This window comes from Corylus avellana, chromosome ca9 (assembly GCF_901000735.1).
Source record: "Corylus avellana chromosome ca9, CavTom2PMs-1.0".
Classification (NCBI taxonomy): Eukaryota; Viridiplantae; Streptophyta; class Magnoliopsida; order Fagales; family Betulaceae; genus Corylus; species Corylus avellana.
Window position 1 is genome coordinate 22619214 of NC_081549.1, and position 13077 is coordinate 22632290.

Below are 13077 nucleotides of genomic sequence, written 5' to 3' on the forward strand. Positions count from 1 at the left end.
CCTCTTGGTATCTACTTTTTAATTACAATTTGTTCTAAAGAAGAGGTTATGCGACCAAAAAACACAGGGAAATGCTATCTCAACATTTCTTTTGGTTTCTTCAATGTCGCCCCACTTGAATTCTAGGAAAAATCAAGGTTTTCATGATATTTCAATTTAGTTCTTAAGTTTTTTAATTTTGGTAATTAGATTCTTAGATTTTAACATGATTTCAAATAAGTCCATCCGTTAACTTACATTCCAATTAATTAACAATAGGCCACATCAGACTAATTAATTAATGCCAAATGCTATCTCAATTAATGCCAAATACTATTACTTGGTTCGTCTTAAAAATCATTTTACAAGTTATGGAATAGATTGCTGCAATGGATAATGCATTTTGTTGGTCTTTGTTGTGATTATAATTTATTTTGTTTTATATTGATGTTATAATGTCTTGTTTCATTCATCTATAATTTTTTTTTTTTTAAAAAAAAAAAGTATAAAAAGGGAGTCTAAAGCTCATGGTCTTCTATTTTTAAAACTTTGTATTTTTTAAAAAATTTATAAAAGAAAAATTAAAAAAAAAAACAAAACAAAACAAAACAATTCCGTGACAATGGTGGACGTAAAAACTGAAACCGCCGACTTTTAGAAAGCTTTACCATAAACTTATTTCAAATACCATTTTGTCGCCTTAACAGCGAAGAAGGCGCCACCACGATTACCTACCTGGAATAGGAAAAATTGGAAAATGTAAAACGGCTTTGTTGGAAATCAAAACCAAGGAGCCCACTGGAACAATGGAAGACGAGCAGAAAAAAACCATGGAAAAGGGGAGCTCTCCAAGTCACCACCACCCACCCCTTCTTTTTCCTGCACCGAGTAACTTGGGTTCTTCGAATTCACTTATTCACAGGGCTTCAGTGAAGGATCATCGATCATCATCATGTGGAGGTTCATGGGGGGAAGATTTAGTAGATCAACGAGGTGCATTTCGAGCTCAAGCAGGGCCTTTGGATGGTGGGAGCATGTGAGCCCAGCCCCTAAGGACCCCATCACTGGCGTAACCGAGGCTTTTCTTGCTGACACCAACCCCAACAAGATCAATCTTGGAGTGGTACACTTCTTCCTTCACGTCATTGATTTGTTCCTTTGCTGCTAGAAAATTCTCTCCCTCTTTTTCTGTTTTAATATTGTTTGATCCCTTTTTTTCCCCCTAATTTCAGGGAGCTTACAGGGACGATCAAGGGAAACCAGTTGTTCTTCAATGTGTTCGAAATGCGGAGGCAAAGATTGCTGCTTGCGAGTTTCTGTGAGTTTTGATTGTTGGGTGTTCCTTGTTTGAGGTTAATTTTTGTTTTCGTTTCTTTCTCAGTATTGTCTAATTTGTTATCAATTTCTAGTTATTCACATGTGCACCCAGATAGAATATAAATTAAATCAATAAATTAACAATTTTTTTTTTATAAATTTAAGTTTTTAGAATAAATGATAATTTAACGATGCATAGGTGGCTATTTAACAACGCCTAACACGGGAAGGTTAAACTCTGGACCAACTGTTATATACTACCGATCCTAAGAGTGTAGAGAGATAGACAAAGATGAATTTAATCCATTAATTGATATTTTAAAAGGCTGATTTTTTTCTTAAGAGCCATTTGGTTATGGTTAGGGAGTCAAATGCGGCTGCAGTGGGTTCAAAGTTGGTGGAGGAGAGTGCGAAACTGGCTTATGGAACACAGGCCCATGTCGTAAAAGAAGGGAGGGTGGCTGGACTTCAAGCGCTCTCTGGTACTGGTGCGTGTCGTCTCTTTGCTGAGCTTCAGAGGCGTTTCTATCCTGGATCACCAATTTATTTACCTGATCCAACTTGGTCCAAGTAGGTTTGCTCTTTACCCTTTTAATTCCCTTCGTGTTTACGGTTCATGGTCCACATATTCCTCTGATGATATGGTATTACTTTCAATCATGTGCAATGGCATAGCCACCACAATATATGGAGAGATGCCCAAGTTCCAGAAAGAAGCTTCCGTTACTACAATCCCATTACAAAGGGTTTAGACTTTGCAGCTCTCATGGATGATGTCAAGGTATAAGAGTCTAGCTACCTGGACTTGTTAGTCATGGGTTGAGGATGGTACTCTTTCTCTTAATTCAAAAGAGATGTCAATGTCAAGCTTTTTCACCATTTCAAGGCCTTATGTCACTCAAACAAGAGAAGCACATTTGTTCTATCAATGATGAACATGCCACGTCTAATGAAGGAGCTTTTCTGTGTGAATATTAATTTTCTTAAAAAGACTCTGCTCTCATTAAAAACGGTTGATGGAAAAAAAATTATCCATGTAAACCAAGTCTTTTTAAATTATAGCCAATTAGAATGGATAGCAAGTTCTTATGCTGCAGAACCACTCCAAAGGCGGAGACTCATGTGTATGCAGTGTACAAGTGTTGTTTTGAGTCAAAGCATGGAGTCATGCAGTATCCTCTTCAGGAATCTTAATCCAATGGATAATGCTTTGCCTATGTTATCAATTGACTGCCGGTATATTACCTCATACAACAGTGGAATGAAAGAAATGATTAACTGTCTTTGGTTTTTTTTTTTTGGTGGTTTGTAGACTGCCCCAGATGGTTCTTTTTTCTTGTTTCATCCATGTGCTCACAACCCAACTGGGGTTGACCCTACTGAGGAACAGTGGAGGGAAATCTCATATCAATTTAAGGTAATTTGTCAAATTTAGTGCTTACCAGCTTTTTCCGTATCTCTAATTCTTCATAGTTATCTTTAGTTCTTGCATCCATCATTTTTCAGGTAAAGAATCACTTTCCCTTCTTTGACATGGCTTATCAAGGTTTTGCAACCGGAGATCTTGACATGGATGCCCAAGCAATCCGTATTTTTCTTGAAGACGGACATCTGATCGGCTGTGCTCAATCCTTCGCCAAAAACATGGGATTATATGGACACCGAGTTGGTTGTCTCAGGTAAGAAAAGATAAGCATGGGTTCTGGAAAGTATGAGGTCTGGATTTTGTTAGTAGTTAGACTAAAAAGATATGAGAATGCCTATAGATGTGATCAATGGGCAATGGGCAGTAAATGTAACAAGTTTTGGAAAACAAATTAAGATGAGACTGACCAATGGAGCCCTTTGCCATACCCATATCTATTCATTGTAAAAACGTGGAGGCAGTATTACCCAAAGGTCAATGTGTTGTCATGTTAACCAGGTCAATAGCTCAAATATCTGAATCTGTCCTCTGGTATGGATTTTATCATTCTTCCATCTTTCTTACCCTACTTAAAATTTTAGTGTCCTATGTGCTGATGAGAAGCAAGCAGTTGCAGTTAAAAGCCAACTGCAGCAGATTGCCAGGTCGATGTACAGCAATCCTCCTGTTCATGGTATATTGCTGGTCTCCACAATCTTAAATGATCCACAGACCAAGGCACTTTGGGTCAAAGAGGTGAAGGTAATGTATACTCTCATATCTTTTACACATGTTCCTTTTCTTTTCTCTTCCTTTTGGAGTAGGGAGATTCTAATATTCCTTTAATAAACTGACATTATAAGGTCATGGCGAATCGCATTCAACTAATGCGGGCTACTCTGCGTGAACGTCTTGAGGATTTGGGTTCTCCTCTCGACTGGGAGAACATAACTAACCAGGTTGGGTGTGTGTGTGTTGTGTTCTAGGCCCGTATTTGGTGGTTTTGTGACCAGAGTTTAATTAGTAAGGTTTCATTGGCAAGATACTTGACCAGTTGAGCATGACTTATTTACTTGCATCTTCACTTATGTACTATGCTGCAGGTTGGCATGTTTTGCTTCTCTGGCTTAACACCTGATCAGGTTGATCGGCTAGTCAGGGAATTCCACATATATATGACTCGAGATGGACGAATAAGGTATACTTGTTTTAGTAAAATGATTAAATTTTATTTTTAAAATATTGATTTACATTGTGTTTACTTATTCCATTTTGGATGGATATGATACTGACATAAGCTATTCCAACCTGTAATTGTGTGCATCACCATTGACAGCATTGCAGGTGTAACTACAAGCAATGTGAGTTACTTGGCAAGTGCGATACATGAAGTTACAAAATATGATCAAGAAGCCTCCAATATCTATAACATTAGTATTTAATATCTCATTTATACCTAATTCTTCATTTTGGGATGCTTAAAACTCCATCATTTACAAATGATGTTGCTTACTAGATAACTCAGTATTAAGGTATAAATGAGGAAAGCTCCATGAAATATATTTCCCGGATTACAGATATATGGCTGAAATTGCCTACTCCTTGTTCCACAGCCAACCTAGTTATCTAGAACACTGTGTTGGAATATTCACACTTCTGTGATGTGATTGGTTAGGTAGTCAAATTTCATATGGGGTAGTAATAATAAAAGCAAGTAACTGGTATATAACATTGTTAGCTTTAAAGCCATTGATTTAGGTTTGAGTTAAGGTTATGTGCTAAAATGCTTGAAGATGTTAACTCTTTGACTCTTTTATGCCCAAGATTCCAACACAGATTGATACAATACAAGTACAATATATTTAGATTTGGAAAAATCATTTAGTTCTACGTGTGTGATTATCTTATGCAATACATTCTGGGTCAAAACTACTAATAACTTGTTGAGTTAACCCCACTCTTGATATGATAGGAATTTAGTACCTCTGAAATGCTCTGGCTCCTCCTTGATCGGGATTCCCATCCTGGCCAGAAAATAAAATGATAAAATTTTACTAAAAACAAATGGAAGATCGTGATACTCTTAATCTCCAGCAGAAACCCACTATTACTTATGCAATTAACCATAAAATTAAGGTAAAATCAAACCAAATGATTTTCTATTTAATCCAGAATGCATCAAGTGTCAGGATGTCTTTATTTGTGTCAAATTTATGCCATACAATGATGGCCCGCATGCACATGCTACCTGCAGAGCTGCCGACAAAATTAGATAGCGAGAGAGGTTTGAATTTGGTAAGCTTCTCCAGCCTTTCTGTCTCTGCTTCTGCTTTTAATGTGGTGAGGTTCTCCAGCCTCTTCTTCATTGATTAAAAATGCGAAGAATATATATTTTGTTTGATACGTGCTACGATTTTCTTGGTTGATGAGACGGTCATGGGGCCATGAGGCAGACTAGGTAGCTTGGTTATGTCATTGGCTAATTTCTTTGTTTTTTTTTTTTTTTTTTTTTTTTTTTTTTAATCAAATGCGGGAAAAGGTTACAAGGGATGCTAATTTCTTTGTTAAATCATTAAGAAAAGAACTTTCACAAAAACTGATTGTACGACCCAAATCATACATAGCCGACATTGGAGAATGGTGACATATATAAGGATACGAAGCCGAAAGCAAAGATCAGGATTGATTACAATTTGTTGATCGAATTACAGCCTGTTTGACTCTTGTATAAGAGGCTTTAATGTGGCTCATTAATTTAGACAAGTACTTGAGTAGTTCGAGAGTTGTTTAATCACGTGGGTCCTTAATTGCTTGTCAAAATTGTATCTTAATTATAAGATTGGCTACAATTCATTAATTGAATTATATATTGTCAATTTTTCTACGTGGGAGATGTTTTAATGGGGCTCACCTGTTTAAGCAAGTGCTTGGGTAGCTCAAGATTTGTTCATGTAGGGCTCCATTGAAACTTTCTCTTAATTGCAACCTGAACAGGCAATTGTAGGAAATCCAATTTGTGAAAGTAAAAGGGCTAACAGGCATTAACTGCTTGTTGGGTTCTTGCAGGCTCTATCAGAAACCTTGATTACTGGGATAAGTAATGATTTAACATGATATAAAAATAAAGGTCCTGAATTTGAACCCAAACACTTAAATATTCTTAATCTTTTATGATAAATATTGATTTTTAAGTATATATGAATAATATGTTTAGTGGCAACGAGCACAAACAGCTTAATTTCCTCTTTGAAAAATAAGACAAACTTCTACGTGAGGAGGACAAAGCAGAACCAAAAGATTCCAAACAATTGGCTCATGCAGAATTAAATATATAGATAGGAACCTCCACCCATCTTCCCTCTTTGCATTAAATAGCCATGGAAAGAAAGACAGAGAGGCACATGTGAAGAAATGTTTTCTGACAGTGAACTCAACCAAACAAAGTCTCTAATAAACCCCCCAGAGATCGAGTGGTTTCTTCTGGGAAAGTGCTACACCACGAGATGCTAGTGTCCTAAGATCAATGTTGATAAGGCGTTTAATGATCCAAATCCAATCTGCTTCCTTCAAAGTAATGGATCTTTGGAGTGATGTTATTTTATGGGAAGCCCACATCAAATGACAACCTCTTTCTAAACACCTAATAACTTAAAAATAAGAAAATAATAAAAATAATAATGTTACAAAGCTAAATGTGATGTGACTTTTAAAATCATCATTAAATCCGAGATCGTTATTATTGAATTTTAATCTATTGATAATGTTAAAAGTCATATCACATTTAAAAGGACTTTAGCCCTACTTATAGCATTATTTATGAAAACAATATAGGGGTTATCATTATGATAGTACTAGAAGTCTAGAACGGTATCTTCTTTTCAACTTCCATATATAATACCATTGAGCTAGGTCTATTTCACTGGTTTACTCATATATGAAATTCAGGTACATATTAACCAGTTTCATATATCTTACATAGGATTGACAATTTATGGCACGACATAAAATTAGAGGGCCTAACATATTTAATTAAATGAGTTAGATTATGGTTTACCTTTATAGTCTTATACTCATTTTTCAACATAACCAAACCTTGTACGTGACATTTAAGGCTATCAATTTTTGACTCAACTTATAAATACGCCATGGGTTATAATTGAAGGGTTTGAACTATTTAACTAAATAAGTTGAATTAGAGTTAACTTATATAATCTTGTACTCTACTCATGTCTCAATATGGCGCAAACCCGATGCGTGAAAATTGAAGCAGAATAAGAAGAAGAAAAAGAAAAAGATGAAGGATGAGTTATGTTCATGGACAATTACATGGTTTTGAATTTTGATACAACTTGAAAGCCAACTCGTGTCTTTCTTTTTTTTTTTTGGATAAACAAACTTATATATACCACCATACATTTCAGAAAGTTTAGTACTTCAGATCAAAAGTTTACTGCAGGTAACACTACAACAGAACAACTTAAACAGCCTAAAGCTTAATCATGATAGAAATATGGGAAATGAAATAATGATCTATAGGCATATTGCAGTATACCTAGATCCATCCATTGCCTAACTTTTTCAATTATTTTCTTCATTCTCAAAGCCGGCAGCAGCCTCGACCGCCGGCACCCCTGGCCACCCTCCCACCTGCACTGCCAAAACACAATGTTGAAGTTGGTGACCCAACGGTCTCTCCTTCATCATCATCTTCCCTGGAATCGAAGGATGAGCTGCTCTGGCTAAAAAATCGCCTCCTTTCGTGATACTTGGCACGAGATGAATCTGATGATGATGCGGAGGGGTAAGGTGACACATTATGTGTCTTTTTGGGACTGATTTTTAGGAATAAGGCGCGGAGGAGAGTGGATCTTGAGTGGTTCTTGATGGGTTTCTTCTTGAAATTGCTATGATAGGCGGGAGGTGGAGTAAGAGGGGGAAGGGCAGTGTCGGAAATTGCATGTTTAGGGGTACCAGGTCGAGATTCCCACATAAATGGAACAGAACCGGATGCTCCTCCATAATACACTCTGAGAGAAGGGTTTGCCCTTGAGCTTTCTTTGGATAAAAGCCTGGAGAAGAACTTGTCATCTTGCTTTATTTGAAGGGAGTTCTGGGGAAGCTCAGAGCTGCCACTGAACATTTGAGATGATGGGATTCAATTCACTACTAGGATATGAATTAGATGGAGGAAGAAGACACTTAATTACCTTTGCTTAGTATCTTTCGGATTGTATACGTATAAGACTACCACACAACAATGAAGTCATGGTGTGTATATATATATATACATGCAGGTTGATTTTCAACCTCAAGTTGCCTTTATGACAAAGCTTGATGGGTTTAGTATCCAACCATTAATTTTGACCTTTTCCCATGCTTATTTTACTGGTTGAGAAAAATGTACATGTCTTAAGCTTGTCCCCTACCTATCCGAGTGCGTTTGATAGTGCAATTTTAAACTGATTTGTAGAAAGTGTATAGTTTAATTAAGTGTGCATTTTAAGAAAATTGTGGTTTTAAAAAACCATATTTTCAAATTGTAGGACTATTTTAAAAGTTCAGATTTTAAATGTCAAGTTTTTTGGTAACGGACTATTAGTGACGTGTCAAGGCTGTTAACATGTTACTAACAATTAGTGACGTGTCATTGATAACGTGTCTGGTAGGTTAAAATATTGGTAGTAACTACTGAAAATTTAGTAATGTGTCAGAATAGTGACGTGTTAGAAATTTACACATTACTAAAGTTTAAAAAATTATTATAAAAAAAAAATTCTGGACAAAAATTTGAATTTTTTTTTTTTCAAATAATATTATGGAATCTAATTTTCAAAAATCCAAACCCTAATATCATGGAATCTGATTTTTTTTTTTTTTTCAAATAATATCATAGAACTCAGAATGCCTTAAATCAGTTTCAACAACATATATAAACCTCTACAACTTTCCTCTGGAACTCGAGCTCCATTTGGGCCCGATATTCAACTATCTCATTTTCAGCCTTTTCTTTGGCTTGTTTCAACCTAGCCATTTTTTTTTTTCGAACAACAGAAAGACAAGCTATATATATTAAACCTCAGTATATTAATGCAAAACACGAGCTATATAAATAATGAGGAATATTAATTATAATATATATATACCTGAGGAGCTCAATGGAGAGCAGCTGTGAGAGGCCGAAACTGCCGGAAGGAGTTGCCAGAGAGAGAGAGAGAGAGAGTACTGTGAGAGGCTGGTGGAGAGGGAAGAAGAGAAAGGAAAATATAAAGAGAAAAAGAGAAGAAGGCATGCGCGGAGGAGGTAGAAAAAAAAACAATAGGAGGGAAGAAAGAAAGAAAAGGAGGAAAAAAAAAATATTGGAAACCAGCTGGTCGCAAGTTCCCAATACCCTTTTGGTAACTTGTCATTATGACACGTAATTAATTGATAACGTGTCAATTGGCACGTGGTAACTTGCCTCACTAACACGTTACCATTTCGGTAATGTCCCAATTTAACACATTACTACTTAATTACGTGTCATAATGACACGTTACCAAATGTATCATTATAATACGTTACCAATTAGGTAACGTGTCATTATGACATGTTACCTAATTGGTAACGTCCCAATATGATACGTTACTACTTAATTACATGTCATAATGACACGTCACCAAATGGGTGATGTGTGAAGTTTTACACATTACTAAAATATCTGGTAACGTGTCATAAACTGCCACGTCACTAAATGGTGACATGGCATAAATTAATGAACAGTATACACGTCACTAATATTCCATTTTTTTGTAATGATGCTTAATTACGTTTTTAAAAATTGATTTGTTTAAAAAAAAAAAAAAAAAATTTGCATGTTTTAAAACTACTATTTTATTATTAAAAAAAAAAAAACACTAATTTTTGTTAAATTACCATTTATCTCAAAAGCTTAAGCGTGAGGCCCAACATATGAAATATTTAATTTAAATGGGTGTGATTTGACTAAATCAATGTTCGATTCCACGACCTTTGGCTTTGATACTATGTTAAATTATCATTTATCCTAAAAGCTTAAGTTGATAGAAAGAAGTAAATTTAATCACTTAATCAACATTTTAACATTTTTTAATTATACTTTTTGAAACAGCAAACTCAAACAAACCAGTGAAGTGAGTGTAAAATGATCAAGACCCCAATTGCAGCTATAAACCCAAATATAAAGGTTTGTACTCAAAACAAATATATATTTATATAATAACAAACAGCTAAAAACACGAAATTAAACAGTTTTCAACTCTATCTCAATGCAGGAGACTAATACTTTTTCAAACAAAAAATAAAAAAACACCCAAAATTGATCCATCTGATTTTTCATTGTTGATGTAGTCAAATCTGTCTTATAAAAGCAACCAGTTGGCCCGAAGTTTACACATGAAATGGTCCCATATATATGATCTGATCATACCGCCACGTTTTCTGTATGTATATATGGCTCGAAAGTCGAAAGGGACAGAGTTTAAATGTAAGTTAATTTATGCACAGAAATCTCCCGTTCTCTTAATAGTGAAAGAAAATCTCAGGTCTAGCTCCTTAATTAATAAAACATTAATATTGCTGCCTCACATGCACCTTCCAGTCCACGAATCTACACCGTTGATAAAGAAGCGTCATTGTCTCAATAGGGCCGTCTGATGCCATGATCAGAACAAAAAACAAATACAATTAAGTTGCTTAGAAGGGATCGATAGGCTGTGGGATCGAAATGATCTTATACATGAATGGGGTCTGACTAGTATTAAATTAGTGGGAAGGTGACCCTAGCTGTGGTCCTCAGCTCCATCATGTCATGCATGTATGTTCTCAAGTGGCCCTTTGAAAAGAGAGTGATATATTTATAATTAGTTGGAGTTTAACGTGGTTCATTTGTCATGTAGCCATGGATGATTTAACAAGTAATTTGACGCGAAGGCTTTGTTAAAATATTAATTAAATTCATAAATTCTTACATTAGTTGGATGGTATTAGAGTAGAGTAGAGACAATAAATTTGAATCCTGACTGTCATAGTTTACTCTTTATTTTAATTAAAATATTTTACTGTCTGGTCTCACACTTGAGTAAAATGTTAAATTTGATTACGCCTGAAGTGACTGTGCGCATGTTGACTGTTACATTATTTTGTAAGAAAATTGTAATAAAAGTTGTAAGTAAACCAAAAATTTCAATTCCTATATATCTATTTTAATGTATAGTTGGGCATGATTTCTGCTTCACGTCTGCTTTGATAATGGTACGTATTCCCATCAAGAAAGTAGGTTCGAAGTTAGAGAATAGTTAAGCATGCTTCATGGCTTTTGTGTACAAGTCATCCATGACGCCTACATTCCATCCAACCATATCTCAAGCCTTAATACCAGTATCCTGCATGCTACATTTAATTAATTATTTTTTCTTGATATTGTTCATAGACTTATCCATCCTTATCGATATCTAATCACAATCATCTAATTACATTCTTTTTTTACACGAAGAAGTAGGAAATGGAGAAATGACATTGTCGGAACTGAATAGAAGACCAGAGAAGCTCAGCAGCGAGACCCACTAAAGTATCTCATCCAGAAAGTTAATGACTGAAAGAGAACTCAACTGTACTTAAGAGCAAACTTTACTCCCGCTCCTGGCCGGTGTAGGACTAGGTCCAATGATTTATTTTTCTTCACAACACAGGGAAAGTGGGAAACAATCATCAAATTACTTATTCATCCTAAAATTGTGCTCAAACAATTTTCAACTGCACTGTTAGAATGGGTATGTGCTCACATGCCGTGGAATCACCAAACCCACATGCACATGCATGTTCTCTCCTTTCCTTGAATTGATATCTACGGTTTCCATGTAGGTTTGGGTTTTTTAATTATTATGTGATATTTGTAATATTAGGTCCATTTTTCATACAAAGCAAATACAGTAGTAAGAGCATCTTTATTGGCAGATCTGGTATTTTTAGTTATTATGGTATTTTTCGTTTAATAAAAGAAACCAAAACTGTTCATTGACGAGTAGATTGGGCATGTTTATTGGCAGATCTGGTAGTGATAGTTGGCCGTACACTTGGAGCGATTCAGAAGTTCAATGATGGCTGCAACAACTGCTCTCACCCGCCACACAAAAAAAGTTCATGCAATCCACCTCACCTTATATATGTTGCTTTCGATTAAAAACACACCAAAAAGAAAAAGACAAAAAAAGATAATGAGTTGCTTCGCGTCTGTGAATGAACATACGGCCCAATTAGGTTCGAAGGCTTTCATGACCCAAAACGAAAGAATGAAAGAAATCTATCCTGGCCCAATAAAAGTAGGAAAGAAAATCTATGAAAATGCATGCAAAAAGTGGATCAAATTTCAAAATACTTGTTGGTAGCAGAGAATGTTTATAACGGCAGTTTACTGGATGAGGCTTCTTTGCAACGGTCTCCTCATGATGATGATGGCATGTTGGGTTAAAAGGAGGAAGCCATTGCTGCTGCTGCTGCTGCTGCTGCTTCTTCTTTTCTCAGACAGTTTTTTTATTCGTCTAAATTAAAGAAAGATAAATAAAAGGTCACGTCAATGTCTTGCCGCGTCCCCTCGGTAAAAGGAGAGAAGATTACTCAACTTCTAACTTCGAGGATAATTCATATCATATCAACCTTGAAACTTCATTCATTCCCAAAAAGAAAAATTATATCAAACCACAATTAACTAAAATATGTAAAAGATAATATCATTATCTTTTTAATTTGGTAGAAGGACAACGTCAAATAAACGACAAAGAGGCCCAACAAGAAATCACTATCTTTTGATGTCTAAATGTCAAGTAATTATTGATTTGCTTCATTTAGTTTTTTTTTTTTTTTTTTTTTTGCCAAATTTTGAATTAAGTAGTTAAAACTAGGTTTATTAAACATCTCTAGTGTCTTGCTATGGAACATATCTTACAACCTCAAAGAATTCAATTGCAGTTGATAGTTTGAAACTAGACCCAAACTGAATTTTATACGAATCATTCATTTTGATATAAGGTTCAATGGCCTATTTTCATATATAGAAAATGCAAGGGATATATATATAACTCTTACTACAAAATTATTTACAAATTGATGTAGCAATCAATAATTAATAAAATAATTTAGAGAAATTGATAACCCAAAATTTTATGCTGAAATCAATTTATAAATAACTATAATAAAAGTTGCAATACCCATAAGTAATACCTTTATATATATGGATATTCTCTAGCTTAAGTTATAATATTCTCTAGCTTTCGCTTTCCTTGTGCACCCAATTAGATTCATTTTTACTAACATAAATATGAAGGCGGCAAATAAACAATTTTTTGGGTAAAATAGTAAATTTT

General features: G+C 35.0%; 2 protein-coding genes across 2 annotated transcripts; one reads left to right on the forward strand and one right to left on the reverse strand.

Moving 5' to 3' along the window:
• The first annotated feature begins 786 nt into the window (after positions 1-786).
• On the forward strand, positions 787-4300 carry LOC132161598 (aspartate aminotransferase, mitochondrial-like). The gene is made up of 10 exons (XM_059571754.1): positions 787-1102; positions 1212-1297; positions 1660-1866; positions 1972-2077; positions 2609-2713; positions 2803-2975; positions 3304-3463; positions 3565-3660; positions 3805-3899; positions 4038-4300. Exons 1-10 carry the CDS (start codon positions 932-934, stop codon positions 4141-4143), a joined length of 1305 nt encoding a protein of 434 aa, XP_059427737.1. The 5' UTR covers positions 787-931; the 3' UTR covers positions 4144-4300.
• A 2740-nt stretch (positions 4301-7040) lies between these two features.
• LOC132161904 (uncharacterized) lies at positions 7041-7951 on the reverse strand. The gene has a single exon (XM_059572125.1). It carries the CDS (start codon positions 7839-7841, stop codon positions 7299-7301), a length of 543 nt encoding a protein of 180 aa, XP_059428108.1. The 5' UTR covers positions 7842-7951; the 3' UTR covers positions 7041-7298.
• Positions 7952-13077: the final 5126 nt, after the last annotated feature.